The sequence below is a fragment of the Elephantulus edwardii genome, unplaced genomic scaffold (genome assembly GCF_000299155.1).
Source record: "Elephantulus edwardii isolate Elephantulus edwardi_28Jun2011 unplaced genomic scaffold, EleEdw1.0 scaffold00033, whole genome shotgun sequence".
Classification (NCBI taxonomy): Eukaryota; Metazoa; Chordata; class Mammalia; order Macroscelidea; family Macroscelididae; genus Elephantulus; species Elephantulus edwardii.
Window position 1 is genome coordinate 8415572 of NW_006399783.1, and position 24229 is coordinate 8439800.

The window sequence follows — 24229 nt, forward strand, 5'->3', positions numbered from 1 at the left end:
GAGCTGACTATCCAGTGAATTATCTGAGGCAACAAATTGCACGGGAGGAGACTGCCCATCTTTCTCTTGTGGAGCAGCTGGTGGATTCAAACCAGGTGTCTCTGCATTGCCTGTGTAATTTCTTATCACTAAGCACCCAGGCACATTTGTAAATCTCTGTTAATAACTTTTTTGAAAATGAAGTAGTAATTAAAATAAGTTAAAAAATATAACTTTCTGTTTGATGGCTAGTAATATCAATAATACTGTCATCCACTATAGATCTTCACTCATTGCCTGTGAGTCTCTCATTACTGACCCTCCAGGTGGTGTCTGAGCCTGTAAATCCCAGGAGAGGAGAATGCCTATCTTTCTTGTGTGGAGCAGCTGGTAGATTCTTACTGCTAGAGAGATGTGGCTTTTGAGTTTACAGCAGAACTCTTTACACAATATGCCAGCAGAACTCAATATAGAAAGATTTTCAGTTCAAATACACCAGATGCTGTGCTGGAGAAAGAAGGACAATCACCTCTGGTACCAGTCACATCTGATTTGACGGTACACACACAATAAATAAAATAAAATAAGATAAAATAAAATAAAATTTAGAAAGATTTGACAAAACTGTTTTGTTGTTAGTATTCCTATCATCTAAGAAATACTGTATTTCACAAATATACAAGTATATTTATTACATATTGTTCTATGATTTGAATTCCTGATAACCATTGCTAAGGTCTGATATGAGACGAGTTCCTGGGAAGAGGTGATAGCGCGATGAATGACTGCACTGGGGATACCAGCCCTAGTGACAGCACTGTGCACAAGGCTCTGTGAAACGCATGTTTACATTTTGAGTTTGCTGTGCCAGCCTTTGTTGAGCACTTAACAAGAAATAAGCATCCCTCTGTGGTCCTCACAGGTAATAGTGGATCTAAGTATGTAGGTTAAAATAACCAAAAGACTGAGATTCATGTCAGAAGAGACTCTGAATATTACAGTAGAGTGCCGAGAAGCCAAAGCAAGGGAAGAAATCAAGACATTAAGAAGCTGAACAGGGCAGCTTGGAAAGACAAAGCAAAGTATTATAATGAAATGTACAAAATATCAGTATATCAAAAGGGCTGAATTCTGTGAGCATTTCTTAGGCTGAAGAAAAAATACAAGGTTTGAGTTGTAATACTTAAAGATGGTATGGACAAAATGTTGAATGGTCCAGGAAGCATCAAAAGAGGATGGAAGGAGTATACAGAGTCACTATACCAAAAAGAATTGTCTGATACAGAAGAATGTCTTGAAACAACATGGGACCAGAGGCAATGGCAATAAAGGAGGATATTCAGGCTTCTCTGAAGGAATTGGCAAAAACCAAGGCCTCAGGAACTGATGGAATACCAATTGACATATTTCAGCAAACAGATGCAGCCCGAGACGTGCCCTCCAGGCTATGCCAAGAAATCTAGAGGACAACTACCTGGCCAACTGACTGGAAGGGAGCCATATTTATTTGTGTTCCAAAAAAAGGTTAACTGAAAGAGTGTGGAAATGATAAAAAAATATTACTAATATAACACTCAAGGGAGATTCTGCCGAAGATTATACAAAACTGACTGGAACAGTACATCCACAGAAACCTGCCAGATGTGTAGGCTGTACATGTGGATGTAAAAGAGGTTATGACACCAGGGACATTATACCCAATGTTAGATGGATCTTACTTGAAAGCAGAGAGTACCAGAGGAATGTCTATCTATCTTTCATTGACTATGCAAAGGCATTTGACTGTGTAGATCACAACAAACTGTGGCTGACCCTGAGAAGAATGGGAATCCAGAACACTTGATTGTTCTCATGTAAAATCTATACTTAGACCAGGAAGCAGTCATCAGAACAAAGCATGGAAGCACTGCATGATCCAAAATCAGGAAAGGTGTACGTCAGCAATGCATCCTATCTCCATACTTTTTCAATCTATATGCAAACAGATCATGCAAGAAGCTGGACCTTATGAGAAAAATGTGGTATTAGAACTGGAGGAAGACTCATCAATAACCTGTGTTATGCAGATGACACAACCTTACTTGTTGAAACTGAGGAGGACCTGAGATGGGTGTTTACTGCAGTCTTCATTGTAGATTGAATTTCAACATTGGGAAAACAAAGATTTTCGTCACTGGGTCAATAGGTATATTATGATATAGATGGAAAAGAGATTGAAATTGTTAACAGTTTTAGTTTACTCAACTCCACAATTGACACACTTGGCACCAGCAGTCAGGAAATAAAAAACTGAATTGCATTGGGAAAATCTGCTTTCAGGGACCTCTCCAGAGTGTTGAAAAGCAACAATGTCAGTCTAGAGTCTAAGGAGTACCTGATACAAGCCACGGTCTTTGCATCTACTTGCTATGCATTAGGCAGTTAGAAAATGACTAAGGATGATGGAAGAAGAATAGATGCCTCTGAGTTGTGATGCTGGAGAAGAGTATTGAACACATCATGGACTGACAAGAAAACAAGCAGGTCTGTCTTAGACAGGGTGGAATCAAGCTTCCTGTGGAGGCAAGGATTTTGAAGTTCCAACTCATATCTTTTGGGTATGTGGCCAGGAAGAGCCAAACATGGTTGGAAGGGTGGATGGATAGTGCAGGAGAGAAAGACCCTGGATGAGATGGATTAACACAGTAACTGACATAATGGGGGTAGGTGTTTTGGTGACAGTGAGATCAGCTTAAGATAGGACAGGGTTCAGAGCCATTGTCCCTAGGGTTGCTATGAATTACAGGCAAATTGATATACATAACAACAACAACAACAACAACAGCAACACAGGTTTGAAGTGACTGTTTCCATTTCACTTGGTTTGAAGGTTATTTTTAAGTTTCAGTCTTTGCCCTTTAAATTTCTACAACTGCAGGTAGAGAAGAAGCTAAGGCGATTTACAGAGACTAATGGAGTAATGCTCCCTTCTGATTTTTCCTTCTTCCTACCCCCATTCCTCTCATTGTCTTGTAATTGTGATCCGAGTAGAACAGACTAACAATCAGGACTGGCCGTGTCCTTCTGAAATAATGGGCCCATGAAAAGCAATGAATTCAGCCAAATCTAATCTGATCCAGTGTTGGATGATGAGGCGAGTTGAAAGGCACTAACTACCCACTGACTGCAGAGCTAGTGTTGGGCTTAGCAGAGACTGTGAGGACAGTGCAGGATTGGGCTAGGTTTCCTTTTTTGTTTGCAGGGACACTGTGAGTAGGAATTAACCTGATGACACCTAACAATAGCAGTTATTGTTGTTGTGTCCCATAGACTCAGAACTGACTGATAGCTGACCCTCCAGTGGGTTTTCAGAGTCTGACAACTGCACGGGAGGAGATTGTCCATCCTTCTACCGGAGAGCATATAGTAGTTTTAAACCTTGTCTTGGGATTTCAGTGCAGCTTCTTACCACTAGGCCACCAAGGCTCCAACTCTAGCAATATATTGTTAAAAGAGTGCCATTTGGGCCTGATAAAATGTATTCTTCTTCTTAAATCCACTTAAGTTTCCAAATAACATATAGAAGATTTTTTCAAAGTCTTTTATGTTGGAATATTGTTAGATTTAGAGAAGAGTTGCGAACATAATGTATAGAACAGTTCCATATGCTCTTCACCCAAATACCTCTAATGTTAACATTTTCCATAACCTTGGTATGTTGATCAAAACTGAGATATTAAATTAGTATATTTTTGTGAACTAAATTCCAGATTTTACTCCTATTTCACTGGTCTTTCTATGAAAGCCATTCTTCAGTTCATATGTAAGACTATTTTGCCAGCTTCCTCATTCTTCTAGTCTCAAGCTAGAGTTTAAGTGTGATCTCCTCAGAGATGTGACCTTTAAATATTTAAGTTTATAAACTCTAAACCCTGTGGCATTATTCTCTGACACAAAATCCATTGCCACTGAGTCAAATTCAACTCATATAAATCGATAAGACTGAGTTAAACTGCCTCATAGCATTGCCGAAGTTCTATTCACAGAAACATATTGCTGCTTCTTCCTGTGTAGAGGATAGTAGGTTCAAACTGCCAACCTTTTAACTAGCAGCCAAACACTTAACCAGTGTGCCACCAGACCACTAATCTATTCCCATTGTACTCCCATTACTTTCTGCACCTTTTCTAAAATTATTAGAATGATGCTAATATATACTTGAAAGAGTGAATTACGAAGATTAGTTTATTCTGAAAAATTTATAGATACTACAATTTATTTTAGGACTGCTTTTCTTTTTACTCTATATGGAAAGAATGATCCCCATTTAGGGAGTTCTGGTGGCCTACTCCCTAGAGTCTTACACTGCTAACCTAAACGCCGTTCCCCTCTAGTGGTTTGTATGCAGGATCAGCTCCAAGAGAGAAATCTAGGCAGTCTTCATCTGTGTAATTTATAGCTTTGGAAGCCCAATGGAGCATTCATTACCTTAAAAACTGGCCATGTGCTGAAGTGGAACAGACCATCAGCTACTTATTTGCAAGTTCAAACTGTTACAAAGAAAAGGAAAACAAATCCACAAGAATAAAACTATGACCTTGAGTATATCCCACCTGAATTTAAAAGCCATCTCAAGATTAATAGGTTTGATGTCCTGAATACTAATGAACAAAGACCCGATGAACTGTAAGATGATAAAAAAATATCATATCTAAAGAAAGAAAAATGTCATTATAAATACAGAGGACAAAGACCAAAATGAATGTCAGAAGAGACACTGAAATTGTACTGAACTCCAAAAAGCAAAAGCAAAGGGGAAAAAGGATTAAATTAAAATGTCAAGCAGAAGATTTAAAAGGGCAGTTGGGGAAAGACAAAGAGAAGTATTATAATGAATCGTGTAAAGAGCTGGAGTCAGAAAATCAAAAGGGATAAACTCACTTGGCATTTCTCAAGCTAAAGGAATTGAAGAGCAAATTCAAGCTGGAAGCTACAATACTTAAAGATGCTATGGACAAAACATTGAATGATCCAGGAAGCATCAGAAGAAGAAAGAATATATAGGGTCATTGCACCAAAAATAATTGGCTGACACAGACCCATTTCAGAAAGTTGCATATGGTGAAGAACCAATGGTAATGAAGGAGAAAATTAAAGCTCCTCTGCAGGAATTAGCAAAGAATAAGGTGCTAAGAATTGATACTATACCAGTTGACGTATTTCAACAAATATAAGCAGCTCCTGATGTGCTCACTAGGTTGTACAGCTACCTGGCGAACTGACTGGAAAAGATCCATATTTATTCCCATTCCTAAAAAAAAAATAAAAATGATCCAGAAGAATGTGAGGGGGAACAAATGAACAATTAACACTAATATCACATGCAAGCAAAATTTTGCTGAAGATTATCCAAAGATGCACATCGATAGAGAACTGCCAGAAATACAAGCAGGCTTTACTGTGATGCTAGAAAAATCACGACTGATGTCAGATGAATATTGTCTGAAAGTAGTGAATACCAGAAGAATATTTTTTTAAATTTTATTATTTTTATTTTATCAACTATGCAAAGGCATTTGCCTGTGAGGATTACAACAAATTGTGGCTAACATTGAAAAGATTAAGGGTCTCAGAACACTTGATTGTGCTCCTGTGAAAGAAACCTATACCTAGACTAAGCAAGAGAACACTGTTGTTGTTGTTGTTGTTGTTAGGTACCATAGAGTCAAGTTCGACTCATAGAAATCCCATGAACAAAAGATCTGAACCCTGTTCTATCCTGCACCATCCTCACACGTCCTGATACACAAGAGGCCACTGCAGCGACCACCGTGTCAATCCACCTGGTTGAGGGTCTTCCTCTTCTTTGCCAACCCTCCACCCTTCCCAGCATCATGTCCCTCCCTGGAAATCAAAATGGATGCCAGAAGAAAATCTAAAGATTGTACTAGAATATTGATAAGCCAAAACAAAAGGAAAACATGTTGAAGTGAAATAGCTAAACAGAAGATTTCAAAGGGCAGCTTAGGAGAACAAAGCAAAGTATTATTATGGAATGTGCAGAGAGCTAGAATTGGAAAATAAAAAGGGAAGCACTCACTCTGCATTTCTCAAGCTTAAAGAGCTAAAAAACAAATTTAAGCCTTACCTTGCAATATTGAAAGATACTATGGGCAATATATTGACCCAAAAAGCATCAAAAGAAGATGGAGGGAATACACAGAGTGACTATACCAGAAATAATTGATTGACACTGAAAAATTTCAGGAAGTACCATATGAAGAGGAGCCAATGGTAATGAAGAAGGAAGTAGAAGCTACATTGAAGGCATTGGCAAAATATAAGGCCCCAGAATGTGCAGAGAACTGGGATTTGTGAATAAAAAGGAAAGAACTTGCTCTGCATTTCTCAAGCTGAAAGCACTGAAAAACAAATTCAACCCTACAGAGTCATTACTTAAAGATGCTAAGGGCAAAATATTGAGTGACCCAGGGAGCATCAAAAGAAGATGAAAGGAAAAAGAATTGGTTGACACTGGACTATTTCAGGAAGTAGCATATGATCAAGAGCCAATGCTAATGAAGGAAGAATTTGAAGCTGCATTGAAGGCAGTGGCAAAAAATAAGGCCCCAGGAGTCAATGGGATACCAATTGACATGTTTCAAATGACAGTTGCAACCCTGGACGTGTTCACCAGTCTATGCCAGGACATTTAGAGGAGAGCTGCTTGGCTGACTGGACTAGAGAAGATCCCTGTTTGTTCCAATTCCCTAGAAAAGTGACCCAACAGAATGTAAAAATTGTTGTTGTTGTTGTTATGTGCTGTTGAGTCACTTGTGACTCATAGTGACCCTATGTACAACAGCCCTGAAACCTGCTCTATCCTGTGTTAACTTTACTGTCTCTGACACACTTATACTCATTACCTCAGTCACTGTATCAATTCATCTCATCGATGATCTCCCTCTCTTTCTCTGTCCCTCCACCCTCCCAAGCATGATGTCCCTCTCCAAGGGTTGGCCCTCCTTGCAACATGCCCAAAGTATGTCAGACAAAGCCCCAGAATCCTTGCCTCCAATGAGCAGGCTGGCTTCACCCTCTGTAGGACGAACCTGTTTGTTCTCCTAGCCATCCAGGGTCTACTCAAGATTCTTCTGCAACACTACAGCTCAAAGGAATCAACTCTCTATTATCCCTAGTCATTGTCTAGCTCTCTGAATCATAGCAAGCAATTGTGAGAACTATTGCCTGGGTTAGGCACACTCTAGTCTCCAGACTTACATGGCTGGTCTTCAGTACTCTAGAGAGGTTTCTGACAGCTGACTTTCCCAATGCAATTGGTACTCTGCTGGTGCCAAAAGTGTTGATTGTGGAGTCAAGCAAACTAAAGCTGTTAACAATCCAAATCTCTTCACCATCCATCATGATACTGCCAATTGGTCCTGTGGTGAGAATGTTTGTTTTCCTAATGCTGAGCTTCAATCCATATTGAAGGTTGCAGTTCTTGATATTCTGCAGCAAGGTCTTCAGATCTTTCTCAGTTTCAGCAAGCAAGGTTATGTCATCTGCATAATACAGGTTGGTAATGAATCTTCCTCCAATCCGGATGCAAATTGTAGAACAATATTATTAATATTGATTACTTGCTATGACTCTGAGAGTCGAACAATGAATAAGAAATATTGATGCCTTTGAGCTGTGGTGTTGGAGAAGAGCACTGAACGTCTCATGGATGATCAAAAGAACAGATTAACTTGGAGAGGGTGCAGCCAGAGTGCTTTTTTGGAGGCAAAAAGAGACAGGCTTTGCCTCACATACCTTGAGCATATTGCTAGAACAGGTTGTGGAAAATCATTCAAAACCAGCAAGAACAGTACATGGCCAGAGAACTGTTAGAAGTTCAAGCTGGATTAAGAAGAGGCCTTGGCACCAAGGATATTTATGCTAATGTCAGATGGATCCTGGATGAAAACAAAGAATGCCAGAAGAATGTCTCTTTGTGCTTTATTGATTATGCAAATACACTTAACTGTGTAGATCATTACAAATTTTTACTAACATTGAGAGGAATGGGAGCCCCAGAATTCTTAATTGTGTTTATGTGAAACCTATGCCTAGGCCAAGCCACTCTTGGGCAAACAGAGCAAGGGAACACTACATGGCCTAAAATAAGATGAGTGTGCATCAAGGTTGTATCTTTCTGCGTACCTATTTAGGCTGTACGTTGAGCAAATTATTTGAGAAACTGGACTCTATCTATGAAGAAGAATATGACATCAGGATTGGAGGAAGACTTTATAATAACCTCCATTATGCAAATCATACAACTGTGCTTGCTGAAAAGGAGTACTTGAAGTGCTTGCTACAGAAGCTCAAAGAATATAGTTAAAGAATATTGATTGCTTCTCAACGTCAATAAGATAAAACTCCTCACCTCTGAACTTAAAGGCAGCATCATTGTAGATGGAGAAATGATTGAAACTGTCAATAACTTCATTTGACTTGAATCCACAGTCAACACCCTTGATATCAAGTAGTCAAGAGATTGTTGTTGTTGTTGTTATGTGCCGTCGAGTCGTTTCCGACTCATAGCGACCCTATGCACAACAGCCCTAAACCCTGCTCTATCCTGCGCCAACCACACCGCCTCTGACACACCCATCCCGATTACCCCAGTCACCGAATCAATCCATCTCATAGAGGGTCTTCCCCTCCTGTGTTGTCCCTCAACCCTCCCAAGCATGATGTCCCTCTCCAAGGACCCGTCCCTCCTGGCAACATGTCCAAAGTATGTCAGACGAAGCCCCAGAATCCTTGCCTCCAAGGAGTAGCTTGGTTTAATCCTCTCCAAGATAGATCTGTTTGTTTTCTTGGCAGTCCAGGGTACATTCAGTACCCTTCTCCAGCACCACAGCTCAAAAGCATCCACTCTCCTTCTGTCCTCCCTAGTCATTGTCCAACTCTCTGATGCATAACAAGTGATTGCAAACACCATGGCCTGTATCAGGCACACCTTAGTCTCCAGAGAGACACTGTTGCTCCTGAGTACTTTAGAGAGGTCCCTAACAGCAGACTTTCTCATCGCGATACGCTTTTTGATTTCCTGACTGCTGGTGCCAAGAGTGTTGACTGTGGAGCCGAGCAAACTGAAGCTGTGAACAATTTCAATCTCTTCGTCATCCATCCTGACGCTGCCAATTGGTCCAGTGGTGAGAATCTTTGTCTTCTTGACATTGAGCCTCAGTCCATACTGAAGGCTGCAGTCCTTGACCCTTCGCAGCAAGTGCATGAGGTCCTCCTCAGTTTCAGCAAGCAGGGTTGTGTCATCTGCATGACGGAGATTGTTGATAGACCTTCCACCAATCCTGATGCCACATTTCTCCTCATAGAGCCCAGCCTCTCGGATAATCTGCTCTGCATACATGTTGCAAAGGTATGGAGACAGGATGCATCCCTGGCGTACACCCTTCCCAATTTTGAACCATGCAGTGTTACCCTGCTCTGTCAAGAGATTAGGAGATGTATTTCACTGGGAAAGTCTGTAGGCAGGGATCTCTCCAAATTATGGAGAAGCAATGATGTCAGTTTGAGGAGTAAAGTGTGCCTCATTCAAGCCTTAGTCTTTTCAATCACTTGCTATGCTGCTGAGAGCTAGGCAGTGAATAAGGATGAAAGAAGAAGAATTGAGGCCTTTTATCTCATGGCCTACCAAAAGAATAAAGAGATACATAATAAAGAGAGGGTGCAACCAGGGCATCCCTTGAGGGCAAAAATAACAACCTGCATCCCACATACTAAGGGCATGTTGCTAGGAGAGGCTATTCCTTGGAGAGGGATATCATGCTTGTAAAGGAGGATAGTAGGCAAAAGAGAGAAGACTCTTAAACAGATTGTAGCAATAAGCTCAAGTATGTCAGAGACTGGGAGGATGGCACAGGATAGACCAGGGTTCAGATCTGTTGTTCATAGGGTCACTAGGGGTTGAACTCATCTAGACAACACCTAACAATATAAGATTGTGAAGTTAAATTAATATAAATTGTAAAGCTTGTGCATGGCACAAAGTAAGTGCTCAATTTATTAGTATTATTTTCAGATTTTTTTTATGTCTCTTTGAATGCTGTTAATATTCATCACCTTCAGCATCTTCCCACACACTGTACCTGATACATACTAGGAATGGAATGTGAAGAGAGCAAGATGACGAAGGTTCTGTGTCCATATGATACAGAGCTTATGGTCCAGCATGGGCTGTGGGCATGATGGTACAGGCAACATTGATCTAACTTGCTCCTAATTTTCTTCTCTTTAGCCAATTGCTGTATGAGTTCTATACCTGCATCCCCCCCGTGAAACTCCAGAAGCAGAAAGTACAGTCCATGAATGAGATCGTCCGCAGCAACCTCTTTAAAAAGCAAGGTGAGGACAAAAAGCCCTTTTCTGGAATGACTCAAGCTGGAACCACTCCTGGTTTTTTAGGAAGCATGGCTGGACTCAACCTGTCAGCCTTCGCACACGTCTCTTTTCTAACAACTCCCTTGGTCTTCATAAGCACAAAATGCTGCTGACAACTGAGAAATCAGAATCTAAATTGATTTCAGGGAGGTGGAGTTTGCATTGTTCATTTCTCTTGAGAAGAAAGTTTAATTAGATGGTAAGCTTGGAATCTTGTACTTTAAGTTATTCTGGTATCAAGTTGGGGTTTTGGTTTTGCCCCTCCCTTTCAAGACTTGCTGGTCTTGGGGACAAGTGAGTGGACTTTCTTTTGAAAGAAAGGAAGATCCTTTAATTTTGAAAACAGAAGTTCTCAAAATTTGCATCGTATGAGGAAAACCTGAGATCAGTGGGAGTTTTGTGCTTGAATTCCTATCTTTCATGCAGGGAATGCAGGTTCCATTCCCGTGTAGTTCCTGTCCAGACACTACTTGTCTGTCAGAGGAGTGTCTGTCCGTGGAGGTCTGTTTATTCCTGTGATGCAATTCACAGGTATTAGTGGCAATCACCCATTCACATGTACTAGGAAGAAAGGCCTGGAGGTCTCCTGCAAATCAGTCAGTGAAAACCCTATAGTCCCATCTGGTTGTGCTTGGAGCACTGCCATGAGTTGGAAGCCAGCTCACCAGCTGCTAACAACAACAACAACAAGAGTAAACGGGTAAGCTTGTTAAAATGCAGTTTCCTGGGACCTATCCCAGTGATCCTGATTAGTAAGAATTTGCATTTTTTCAGAATTGTAAATTATTCTTGAAAAGATAATGCATTTGCATGCATCAAAATGCAAAGGTATAAAAAGATACCATATGGGAAGCCTCCCTGTAGACCCTGATCCTTTCTCAGAGGCAAGAAAAAATTTTCATTTCTTCCGGTTGCTTCCAGAAACACTCCATGTATAACGAAGCAAGTGCATAAATATTACATGTCTCCCTGTTATTTGTATTATTATTACTCAGATGGTAGCATACTGTACAATTACTCTGTATTTAGCTTTTCTTCGCTTAATGATGCTCCAAGGGGGTTGGGGCATAGCAATGCATTTGGGCAGAAATTGTGATCAGAATATTGGGGCCACTCTACACTGTTGTCTGCTAACAACTGAGCCCTCTGGCACTCACCCACTGTCTTGACACTTGGGGTTCTTAGTTTCTGAGATCATGAGCTAATGTGTGTGACTCCTCCAGATATGAGCAGACAGGATTTGTACTTTGTTGTCAGTTGCCGTCAAGGCAATTGAAGCGTAGCAGCCCAGAGTGTATAGAATCAGACTAAACATTGCCTGATCCTGTCCCATCTTCATGACTGCTGGCATGCTTGGCTTCACCAATGGAGCTTGACTTCTTTTCAATCTCACTGAGGATTTTGCTTACTTTTCTTGGTCTTCTACTTTCCCAAACATGCTATCCCTCTCCAGGGATCTGTCCTCCTGAGGACATGTCCAGAGTACACTAATCAACATCTTGAACAATATTCTGTGATCCGTGGTTTCCATTGGCTCATTTCCCAAAGTAGATTATCCGACCTTTCTTCTTTGTGTGCTGTAATTTGTAAGCTCTGCTGAAACTTGACCTTGCTAACGTTTGAAGTGCTGGTTGCAGAGCGTGTAGCATCATGGCAATGAATAAGTCACTGCAGTACAACATGCTGAGAGAGAGGAGCTGGTGGCAGCAGGCAGGAATCAATGTTTACCCCTCCACCTCGTCCCCAGAAACGCTCTGGGTTCTCAGCATCACTCCTGTCTGCAAATGAGAAAAATTACTAAATGACTTTTAGGAGTCAGGACTGTTCTTCGTAGCCCCATGATCAACCCTTTCCAATGTATAAAATTTCTCTTTGTCCACTCTGGGGTCAATGTTAAAATGAAACAGGCTGTGCCAGAAACAAGAAGCCTCAGCATGCAGCAGATCAGCCTTCACCCACATGAATTTATTCAGAGAGTGAAGCTTGAATATTTATGCAAATTGTCTGGTAATCACAGAAATATTCAGGAACCACTTCACTGTAAAGATGGATTTTTTTTTCATGTGCCTTATGAACATGGTGCATCCAAAATTGCTGTCTGAATTGTATCCCTTTAATTGAGGGTAGAAAGAGACATGGAGAAAAAAATGTTCCTCTGTGATTTTGTTATTCATGACCATCATTTCCTGACCATTAATACAGATGTATGACAAGAACTTAGTCTAATACATATGTGTTTTGTTTGTGCAAGATGATTTGTGCAAGGTGATTGGCGGCTAATCCCAGCAAAACGTGGTTACATTTCTTATGTGACTGTGGCTTTTAAAAGTGAGACACTTAACTTTCTGCATCAGAATGAATAGCCTACACTCTGAAAGCTTTGAAATGTCCCTGCCTCTGTCTGCCCTGGCAGTCCCACCCTGGCTTTCAGGTGGTGTCACTGTAGAGACAAATGGAGTCCCGTCCTCGGGACGTGACAAGGACGGCTGTAGCTGCATGTGGTGTAGCACAGGCTGCAGAAGGTAGGCCCACTTGGCTCGCCTTCATTGTTCAGGCTGCCATCGTCATCAGGGATCCCAGTTAAGCATGGAGGCCAGATGGAGAACTAGCTCGGTCCTGCAATGGGCATGTGGTGGTAATTCGAGCCTGTGGACGGCAGTGTAATACCTGCACTGGAGCCGCTTCTCCTGGGCTGGGTGGTGTGGCCCTGCGCATTAGCACAATCATAGGTTGGACAGCTGCTGCTTACCAGTCCTGCTGGGCATTTCAGATTCAGTAAAACCCTTCTGATTAATATTAAGTGACAGAAGGCCAGCCCTCTTGTTGTACACAATTACAAAAGAAATGCAAAATTCTTGCCTTTAAATACATACAGAAGCTTGAATGAGGCAAACCAAGTGCTCTGTGGGGACCCGCTTCAAAGAGAATGTAATGTATAATTAGTCCACTCATTCTTGCCACGTATGTGAAAGCAATATGATCCTATGCACAGCTGAAAGGTAACTCCTTCCCTGCTACTTATTTAGCTAAATGGACCCTCTTACCAAATAACCCCAAGGGCAGACTTCAGCTCATCCTTCTTAATTCCTCAAGTTCCACATGTATGAAATCTATATTCGTGTCTGTCTGTGGGCGTCCATTGCTCTTGGGTGAGTGTCTCTTTGTACCCCCTTAAATAAGGGGAGTTTTATTCTTCTGGCCAAGTTTGAGCTGTAATGAAATTCCTCCTGTTATTCTCCCTGTGAAGTGTCCTGAGCCTCAGGGACGTGATTTGCTTTGAGCTCGCACTCATTTAACTGCCAGATGTGCAAATTGCCTGGAGTATTGTGGGTGACATTAGCTTGTACTCACTGCCTTGAACATTTGTATTGACATCAAACAGAGGAGCCAGAAGGCTTTTTTAAAGCACTTTCTGAAATTCTGGCAGACTCACCTATTGAACTGTCTTCAAGAGCATCTAATGGGGAAGGGAATGGTTTACTGGTTAAAAACACTGGCTCATGGGTCATATCCGACCTGAATTTGGTTCCTTGTTCAACCCCTTCTAACTTACCAACTGTGTAACTATGGGCAGCTTAGTTAAATTCTCTGAACCTCAGGTCATCTATAAAAAGTAAGTAATGTAATAATAAAGTGTCTGCCTTCTCAGGTTATTATGGAGCCTCAGTGAGACTGATAACACATTTAACCAAGCAGAACACTGTTGTTGTTGTTGGATGCCATTGAGTTGACACTATCTCCTGGTGGCTCTATGTATGATGGTGTAAAAGAGCGCCTGGTTCTGCACCAGCCTCATAGTCGGTGCTGTGTTTGTGCCCATTGCTGCAGCCACTGTGCCAGTCTCTCCCCTTGAGGGTGTTCTTTTCTTCCAGCGACTCTCTACTTTACTAAGCATGTTGTCCTTTTCAGGGAGTGACCCTTCCTGATAACATTCCCAAATAGTACAGTGTAATATCCTGGGATTGCTTTGTTATACAAACAGTTAACATGCTCACAGAAATATTGGAGGTTCAAGTTCCTCCAGAGGTACCTGGAAAAAAAAGACCGGACTTGGCCTCATTAAGTTGGAGTATAGATCTACTCTAACACGCATGGAGCTTCCGTGATTAGATGGGATGGAAGATAAAAACCAAACATCACCTGTTCTTACTGGTATTGTGGTTATTATTTCTGCTGCTCCCTGCAGTTTTCCGAGCTGTAGCACAAAGGCAGAGTGTCTGTCTCCAGGTTCGGATTCAGCAGCAGCTCTGAGGGAGACAGGTGGGCAATCTCTCTCTGCTACAAGCTACAACCTCAGAAACCCAGTAGAGGGTCACACTGATCCTAAACAACTTAGTGACAGTGAGTCAGAGTCTGATCCTTCGATGCCTTGCAATAGGAAAGTTCTTTCATGTTTGAAAGTTGCAAATTACCCAAAGCAAGGTCTCCTCGCTACCCTGGAAATTAAGTACTTTTTTTTCCCTCGGGGTCTAAGAAATGCAGGGCTTAAAAAGTTAAAAAAACCCTTGGTCTGTATGTGCTTCTTACTCTGATTTGAAATGGACTTTCCCACTTTTATTTAATTTCCTCAGAGTATTTTTGCCAAGGGCCCATATTATACATGCCTGGAGGAGAGTGAACAGCTAAGAATGAGTGTGATATCTGTGGTTTTTCAGTTTGTTGTCTCTCCTTAGACCTCAGAAACATGGTTTCAAGTGCTCACAGGTAAGCACATGTATACTCAGGCACAATCACTGGTTCTTTTTTATTTTCAGGTAAGGGAACTCTAGTGACATAGTTCATAGGCGTTCTGCTGCTTCCTGAAAAAAAAAAAATCCCTCTATGGTAGTTCAACTGCATCTGCAGCTCTGAGGGAGAAAAGACAGGCAGTCTCTTCCTATGGGATTTGCAGCCTCAGAAACCGGCTGAAGAGTCAACTGTGAGTCAGTTTTGACTCAACAGAAGCTACTTTTCCTTCTTTCATCTTTACAATTAGACTCCATTAGCCTTGACTCTTAACTGACTGTGTGACCTAGAGTTAGTTACTTATCCTTGATAAGTCTCCGTTGTCTCCTGTCTAAAAGGAGAGTGAGGGATACCATTACTGATGTCAGTGGATCTTTGCCGAAAGCAGAGAATAACAGAAAGAGGGTGACTTCTGTTTTATTGACTGTGTAAAGACAATTGACTGTGTAGATTATGATAAAACAGGGATAGCTTTGAGAAGAATGAGAATCCCAGAATACTTCATTGTTTTCATGCAAAACCTATTCTGAGACTACCAAGAAGCAGTTGTCTTAACAGAAAAAAAGGGAACACTACATGGTCTCTAGGTATGGTGCTGGAGAAGAGTATTGAATGGACTACCAAGAGAACAAACAGGTTTGTCCTAGAGAAGGTGAGACTAGGCTGTTCCTTGGAGGCAAGGATTCTGAAGCTTTGTCTGACATACTTTGGGCATGTTGCAGGGAGGGAGCAGTCCTTGGAGAAGGATGTCATCCTTGGAAGGGTGGAGGGACAGTGCAAGAGAGGAAACCCTCAATAAGATGGATTAATTCAGTGCCTGGGGTAATGGGGGTAAGTGTGTCAGAAACAGTAAGATTGGCACAAGGTAGAGCAGGATTTAGGGCTGTTGTACAAGTCACAGGTGACTTGATGGCGCATAACAACAACAACAAAAACAGTAACAACATGGCTTAAAATCAGGAAAGGTGTGCTTCAGGTTTGTACCTATTCAACTGTATGCAGAGAAAATGATTTGAGAAAGTGAACTCTATAAAGAAGTTTGTGGCATCAAGATCGGAGGAAGACATCAATAATCTGCGTTATGCAGATAGCACAAGCTTGTTTGCTGAAAGTGAGGAGGACTTGAAGCATTTACTGCAGAAGTTGGAAGACTACAGCCTATAACTGCATTGCATCTCAATGTCAAGAAAACAGAAATTCTCACCACTGGTCCAACAGACAATACCATGATATAGTGATAAAAGATTGGAGTTGTCAAGGATTCTGTTTTGCTTTAATCTATAATCCCCACCCATAACAGCAGTAGGCAAGAAATCAAATATGTTGCATTGGGAAAGTCTGCTATCAAGGACCTCTGCAAAGATCTAAAGATCAAAGATTTAAGTTTAAAGACTAAGGTATGCTCTATCCAAGCTATGGTTTTTTAAATTACTTCCTATGTATCTAAAAGTTGGACAATGAATAAGGAAGATTGAAAAATTATTGATATCTTTGAGTTGTGGTGCTGACAAAAAGTATTGAATATTTTATGGATTGCCAAAAGAACTGTCTTGGAGGAAATGCAACCAGGGTACTCCTTACAGGCAAAGATAGTGAAACTGTCTCATAAACTTTGGGCATGCTGTCAAAAGGGGCCAGTCCTTGGAAAAAAGACATATCCTGGGAAAGGTAGAGAGTTGGAGAAAGAGAGGAAGACCCTCAAGGAGATGGATTGAAACAGTAACTGTCAAAATGGGCTTGCGCATGGCTGAGACTGTGAAGATGACACAGACTAGGGTGACGTTCCATTTTGTTTTTCATACATACATAGATATGGGTCATTATCAACTGAATGGCACCTAATGACAAAAAAAAAAAGAAAGAAAATACAGAGCAGTCTCATAACAGTTGTAAAAGTCGGTGGCATGATGTGGCTGGTAGCCAGGGTCATGAAAGAGTAAAGTGTCACTGTCAGCCCAGCCAGGTTTCCCATGAAGTGACTTGCCTCTGTGTCAGTGGCTTCGGAGGACAACTCTTTGTTAATCCATGGAAACAAATTAGCCACGTTCTCTAGCCCAATCCCAGCCCTGCTTGGTGGTGGAGATGAGGGAGAGGAAGACTAGTTATGCTCTGAGAAGGCTTCTCTGAGGGGAGTCTGCAAGGAAAGCAAACCTTCTGCGCCTTTGGAACAGATTTGCCCCTATGAGAACTAATCTCTAAGTAATGTGTCTTTTTCGTCTGCTGCTAATCAGATACACCATCTGGTTCAGTGTAAACTGCTTTTAGATCCACATTGCTCACTTTTCACTACAACTTCCAAAACAGAGGAAGAGAGGAGGTGAGGAAGGGAGACAGGGAGGGAGGGTGGAAGAGAGGAAGTGAGGGAGAAAAGGAGGAGGAGGGGGAGAGAGGAAGGTGGAGCGGGAAACTATGAGACACAATAGAGATTTGAAAACTTTTCCTGTGTTTATTATCAGTGAATAAATTTTATTTATTGAGAAGTTGCTCTCCGAGCACAAAAACGGCCAAGTTTGGTTTTTTCCCCCTTAAAAAACCTCCCTGATTTGGTTGAAAGGTTACAGAGCAAATTGGTTTTCCTTTTATCAAGATGTAGCTTATCTTTCCCCCACAGTATCTGGAGAGCTGCTTGAACCTCAATTCTCAATGTTTCGGGGAAAGGGGGGATGCGGGGAGGGAGGCCACCATCTAAACATGCCCAATGCTGTAAGAGGTTTATCTTTCTAATCATCATATTATTTCTGCACCTTTCTGAAGTTAGAGAAATGTCTTCCACACTCTAGCAGTTATCTACCTTGCTTGATCAAGTTATATGGTATCTCTGACTCTAAGATTCCTCATTCAAAAAATGGGCATGGGTGTGTTACCATTGGAATATGGATCTTTGGTTCAGGCACTCGTTCCTTCTAATCCTGACTTGATCGTGTACTGACTGTGTTCAGTTTCCTTTGCTATAAAAATGGGATAATGTATAATAAAAGGTAAGAGAGTGCCTAAAACAGAGTTGCTACTCATGAAAACTTTCTATTATATGTATTAGGGAGCTCTGATAGCCTGGTGGGTAAAAAGTTGTGCTGCCAACACAAAGGTAGATGATTCAAATCCACCAGCTGCTCTCGGGGGAAAAAATGGGCAATTTTTGCACTGATGGTTTATAGCCCCTGAAACCTGCAGGAGGGTCAGCTGTCAGTGAGTTCCTACTCATGTCAGAGTTGACTCCATGAGTTGACTTGAGGTATTGTTATAGAAACATAACAGTGGCATCAATAACATCTTACAGGAAGAGACTACTAATTATTAAATGCAGTTAACAACAGCTACAATATATCAGCTGCTCTGTTACTGCTTTCGTTAGGGAGGGGCCAGTTGATTTTAGAGGTCTAGTCTGTTTGGTGTTTGCTGAGCTTCTTGAATGTGTATTTCCTCCTTTTTCATGATAGCTGCGAAATTTTCTTCTAGCAGCTCTTCTACAATTTATTCCCTGTATCGTTTTGTTTACTCTCCTGCTCTGCAATTCTAATCACACACATGTTGGTTTGTTGTTATCCCACATGATTCTAATGTTTTCTTTTTTCCTTCTGTCTTCCTGCTTTTTCTTGTAAGATTTCTTTGAAGTTCCTGTCTTCTAACTATAGCTGAATTTTCTGCTTCCTCTCTTCTGTTCTGCTTTCCACCTCCCCTGTCAGAATATTTCTTCTGCCTTCCTGGCTCTGAGGTATTCATTGGGTCCTGGATCAGGTTTGTTTTTTCAGGAGGAGGCTTGTTTCAGTTTTCTGATTCATCATTATTATGTGAGGTGGATGGTGATTGATGTTTCCCCCCTGAGCAAACAGAGTGTCTGAGGGGAGCTTGGAACTTCTCAGCAGTCCTGCCTGGTACCCTTCCCCCCACCCCCAGGTCCAGGTTGCTCCTCAGTAGGGGTCTCTGCTCCCCACTGTGTACTTGGGTCCTCCCCTGAGGCTCGGAGATGAGCCTCTTCTGCCTCAGCTGATAATGTCTTTGGTGGAGCTAGGAGGCTCTCAGGGAAAGCAGGGTCTGAGAAATGCAGTCTAGGACCTTTCTCTCCCTAATCCTTAGTCTGTCCAATTGATTTTAGATTCATAACAACCTCATGTACAGAGCTGAACTGCCCCATAGGGTTTTCTAGACTGTAATGTTTATGTCATTAAAAAAAAAAGTCTTTATGGAAGCAAATTGCCAGATCTTCCTCCCAAGATGACAGTGATTGAGTCTGTACAAGCCTTTCAGTTAGCAGCTGATTTAACCATTGCACAGCTACACTCTCTGATGCCATCAAGAACATAAAAAGCTGAACATAGAAATTCCAGAAGACCCAGCTATTCCACTACTCGGAATATACTCTGAGAAAATGAGACCTGAGGCGCAAACAGAGACTTGTACCCCAGTGCTCATAGCAGAGTTACTCACCATTGCAAGAACATGGAAACAGCCCAAATGTCCAATCATAATCTAATGTAATGAAAAATGCTGGTACATTCACATGGTGGACTACTATACTATGCAGCATGCATGAGCAATGATTTTATAAATCACTACCTAATTTGGGAGAGACTACAGAGCATTATGCTAAGTGAACGCACTCAGTCCCGTAAAGACAAATACTGTATAAGCCCATTATTGTATAAACAGTTAACTAGTAAAATGTGTGTGAAGATCTGGGGAGAGGAGAGGAAGAACAGAGGAGCGAGTTCAGTGAGGGGTGGGGTGGTAATCATGGGGTTGCACGGTTTGATGGGGGGGTTGGAGAGGTGGGGGAATCTGGTGTGAGGGGCAATGTATACAAACTTTGTAGGAAAACCAGTGTAAATTTTTTTTAAAAAATGAATTGCAAGAAATAAAAATAAAAAAGATTGAATTCTTACATCAACTCAATGATATAGACATTATCTTATCTCCTACATGGGAAAATTGAGGCCTAGAAAGTGAAATAAGTTTTATTTTGATGATCCTACAGAGTACAAATTGGATTAGGATATTGTTGTTCTGTTACGTACTATTAAGTTGGAACTGACTGGACCCTTCAGTGGATTTTTCTGAGACGGAGGAAACAACTTTCTCCAACAGAGCAGTTTCTGAATTAGAAGCACCTGCTCAGCTCCTTACCAATAATCCACCAGAGGTCCCTATTAGATATTAATATATTGGATTATACAATTCTGTGGTAATAAATCTACCTCCCAATCTCAGAAGTTTAACTAGGTAAAGATCTCTTTCTTTATTATGCAAAGTTGATGAAAGTTGTATGCCTTTCATCCTTCCGAAACCATGCAGCGGAATCTTCCCCATAACAAAGAATAATGAGGGAGCAAGTGCAAATGATGTTAACTACCCAGCCTGAAAATGACAGCTACACACAGTCCATTGATTAGAAGGCATCACATGTTTCCAGCCTCACCGTAAAGGGCCCTGGGAAGTAAAAGGATGCTCATGGGATATATTGATGAGCAATGTCTCTAATATTCACAGGCAGTAAAGTGTTAGAACTGATTCTGAACCCACGTCACCTGAGCAAAGAGGAAAAAGAGTGCTTGTGCATTTTCTTGCTGGAAAGGCTTCCCTTTCCATGATAGGGAAAAAAAAGTGCCTCCTCATGGCCTAGTGGCAAGATGCTGTGCTGCAATCCCAAAGGCATGAGGTTTGAATACACCAGCTTCTCAGAGGGAGAAGGATGGACAGTCTCCTGCTGTGTGATTAACTGTCTCTGAAAACCTCCTGAAAGGTCAGCTCTGGGTCACTTCTGACTTGGCAGTACACAACTACAATATCAACATCCCTCTTAGGGAGCGCTGGTAGCCTAGTAATAAGAAGCTGTGCTGCAATCTTGAAGGCACGTGGTTCAAATCTACCAGCTGCTCCACAGGGGAAGGATGGGCAGTTTCCTCCTGTGTAATTAACTGCCTATGGAAACCCATGGGAGGATCAACTATGGGTCAGTTCTGACTTGAAACACAATGACAACAACAACAGCAACATTCTTCTTAGGAGCTCTGGTGGCCAACTGGGTAAGGAGTTACACTGCTAATCCAAAGGCAGGTAGTTTGAATCCTCCAGCTGCTCTGAGGAAGAAAGATGGGAAGTCCTCTGACTTGTGATTTATAGCCTCTGAAATCCTGCTGGAGAGTCAGTTGGAACTGACAAACAACAAAACAATTCTTCTTGAGAGAATTTTTTCCTTCCATTTTACCTCCATTTCTGTGTCTTCATACAGTTTTAAGATCTAATAAAAAAAAAAAAAAACCACAACAATTTGCCAGGCCTTTCTTCTGAGGCACCTCCAAGTGTCCTTGTACTGTTTCCCTCATGTTTAGCAGCCAGTGTGTTAGCCAGTTATACCACCCAGGGGCTGTTTATGCTGAAGGGTCTTTTCCCCTCTCTCCATACTCTTGTCAGTTTGCATTTCTAGTACACTGTTCATCCCCAAACACTTGAGGGCAGGAGAGCTGTGGCTTGAATTCAATCCTGATCCGGAGTGTTCAGGTCCCTGGTAGCATTCTCAGGAGGATCAAGAGAAAGGGTGGCTCTCTTCCCTCATCTAGCCCTCAAATAGGCTCTTAGGTGATAGAAGAATCCTGGAAATAATAAACAGATTTTCTAGCACTGTCATTTAGGGAGGAAAAAACCCGTAATTATTTCTTCAAATGGTGATTATACCAAGAAATCACTAGGACACGTAATTTCTTTATCTGTCTGACTTAAAGAGCACTGAAGTGAATGTAAGGCGATCTGAAGAGCATTGACAACAATAACAACAGCAGCTGACTTTCATTGAAAGCTTATTATGCAGCAGGCCTGATGCTGAGCACTTGGAGTACATTACCCCGTTTAGGGTACGATTGTGTGATCATGAGAAAGACACTTAAGCTCTCGAGAGCAACTTCAAAATTAAAGAATCGAACATGTTTTCCCAGAACTCTATCAACAATTCAAATCTCTGTTAAGATATTTTCCTGCTATATTATTTAATGTCTCCAAAACTTTCACATATAACACTGATTTTTAAAAAACCCAACTCAATCCCTCCTTTTCCAGTTTTGTTGATGTTGTTCATTCCTGTGAGGACAGATGAACTTCCCGATAGGGTTTCAAGGCTGTGAGCTTTTGGAAGCTGATTCCTAAGCCTATCTTTCAAAGTGCCTGTGTTATTTTTATTATTGCTAGGTGCAGTTGAGTACGATTCATAGCAGCCCTATGAACAGTAGACCTGAACCCTGTCCTATCTTGTGCCATCCTCACAATTTCACACACCCTCAAGCCCATTGCTGCTCTCACTATGTCAAGATGCCTATAAGTGGGTTCACATGACCAGCCTTTCAGCTAATAGATGAGAGCTTAACCATTTGCTTCACCCAAGGATCTTTCCCTTTCCCATACCCTGGGAAATTTGAAATGCTTGGACTGGGGCAGAGAGCAAGGTCCCTCCATAGAGTGCTAAGCATGTGCAGAGACAGAGCATGGAGCCTTTCAGGTGGCAGCTAGTCAGTATCACAGCCTGACTCAGAGCCCTGGAAAAGCTAAAAGGGTTTACTTTCTAGAGACTGTTTCATTTCTTCAAGAAAATGCCGTTGAGTTTTGAGTGCTGAGTTTCTTTCATCAGTGCCTTTGGAGGCATCAAAGATCTACAAATGGAGAGACCATATTGCCTCTCTGCACTGCAGTGCTAACAAAGCCGCATCCAGTTCCAAGCTGACTTTCTGAGTTTTGGAGATCTGAGAAGGGGCTCTCCTTCACATCTTCCCTTCTCGTTTCAACAAAACTGATGGCAGAATTTTGTCTCAGAAGAAACCTTCAGATCCAGAATCAGAGAAGACACTGATTCAATAAACTGCAGAACATATCCAAGAGACATTTATTAGAGTGTTCCCCTATTTTTTCCCTGACTGAGGTATTAAAAAAGAAAAAAAAAATGGACTGATAATCAAGGGGGGGAAAAAACCCCTCTGGGATCTCCAAAATGAGAATATTTAGCAGCTTTGAATGACATTATGAAGTATAGTTTAATTGGAAAGAAGCAGCTCAAATCAAATCTTTTGTTATAGTCCAAGTCAACTTTTCTGCAAAGATTTCTTTTTTCTAATTGACTTCATTGAAATGAGAGAACATCAAAATCAGCTTGTTTTTATCTCATCCAAGTAATATTCCATGAAGAGTCATCTCCAAATTGGGGACAATTCTTTGTGAAAGTGGAATCACGCAGAATGGGTGAGTTTATGTAGATCTTTAAAGGATTCTAAATTTATTTATGTATATACATGTACATATATACCTTCTTACTGTGAAATTATAATTATGAATTTATACTTGAATTGTAGTGAGTCCAAAAGCAGGCAGTTCAAATCTGCCACAAGCTCTGTGGCAGAAAGATAGGCAGTTTCTTCTCACATGATTTACAGCATCAGAAAACTTGCTAAAGAATCAACTATGCATTTTTTCTGACTGGACGGTACGCAACAACAAGACAAGGTTCAGATCTCTTGCTTTTAGAATCATAGTAGACTTGACAGCATCTGACAACAACAGTGGTGCAGTGACTGAGTGATTGGCTGCTAACCAAAAGGTCAGTGATTTAAACTCTGTGGAATTCTACTTCCATAAAGAAGAAATCCTTGGAAAACCTCTGGGTCAGTACTTCTCTGTTCCATAGGATTGCTAAGAGTCAGAATCAACTTGATGGTAATAGGCTTGGGTCTGAAATTTTTATTGTAATCTGATCTATCCAGTTTGACTTTGCTAATTTATTGTTTATTTGTCCAGAGTCTTTCTAAATGAAAAAGATTTTCCTTAAAATCAAGATACAGTTTAACTTGAAACTAGATCTAAGATTCCCTCTAATTCAAATAGTAGCACTATCAACTGAAAGATGTTGTTGTTATGTGCCGTCGAGTCGTTTGCGACTCATAGCGACCCTATGCACATCAGCCCTAAACCCTGCTCTATCCTGCGCCAACTGCACTGCCTCTGACACACCCATCCCGCTTACCCCAGTCACCGAGTTAATCCATCTCATAGAGGGTCTTCCCCTCCTGCGCCGTCCCTCCACCCTCCCAAGCATGATGTCCCTCTCCAAGGACCCATC

General features: G+C 41.4%; 1 protein-coding gene across 1 annotated transcript in view; it reads left to right on the plus strand.

Annotated features, from left to right (window-relative positions):
• Positions 1 to 24229, plus strand: part of DOCK2 (dedicator of cytokinesis 2) — a 736392-nt gene that overhangs the window by 229989 nt on the left and 482174 nt on the right. Inside the window, exon 25 of the mRNA XM_006884420.1 lies at positions 10271 to 10377. Within this exon, the coding sequence (XP_006884482.1) occupies positions 10271 to 10377 (107 nt within the window). The remainder of the gene's footprint in view (positions 1 to 10270; positions 10378 to 24229) is intronic.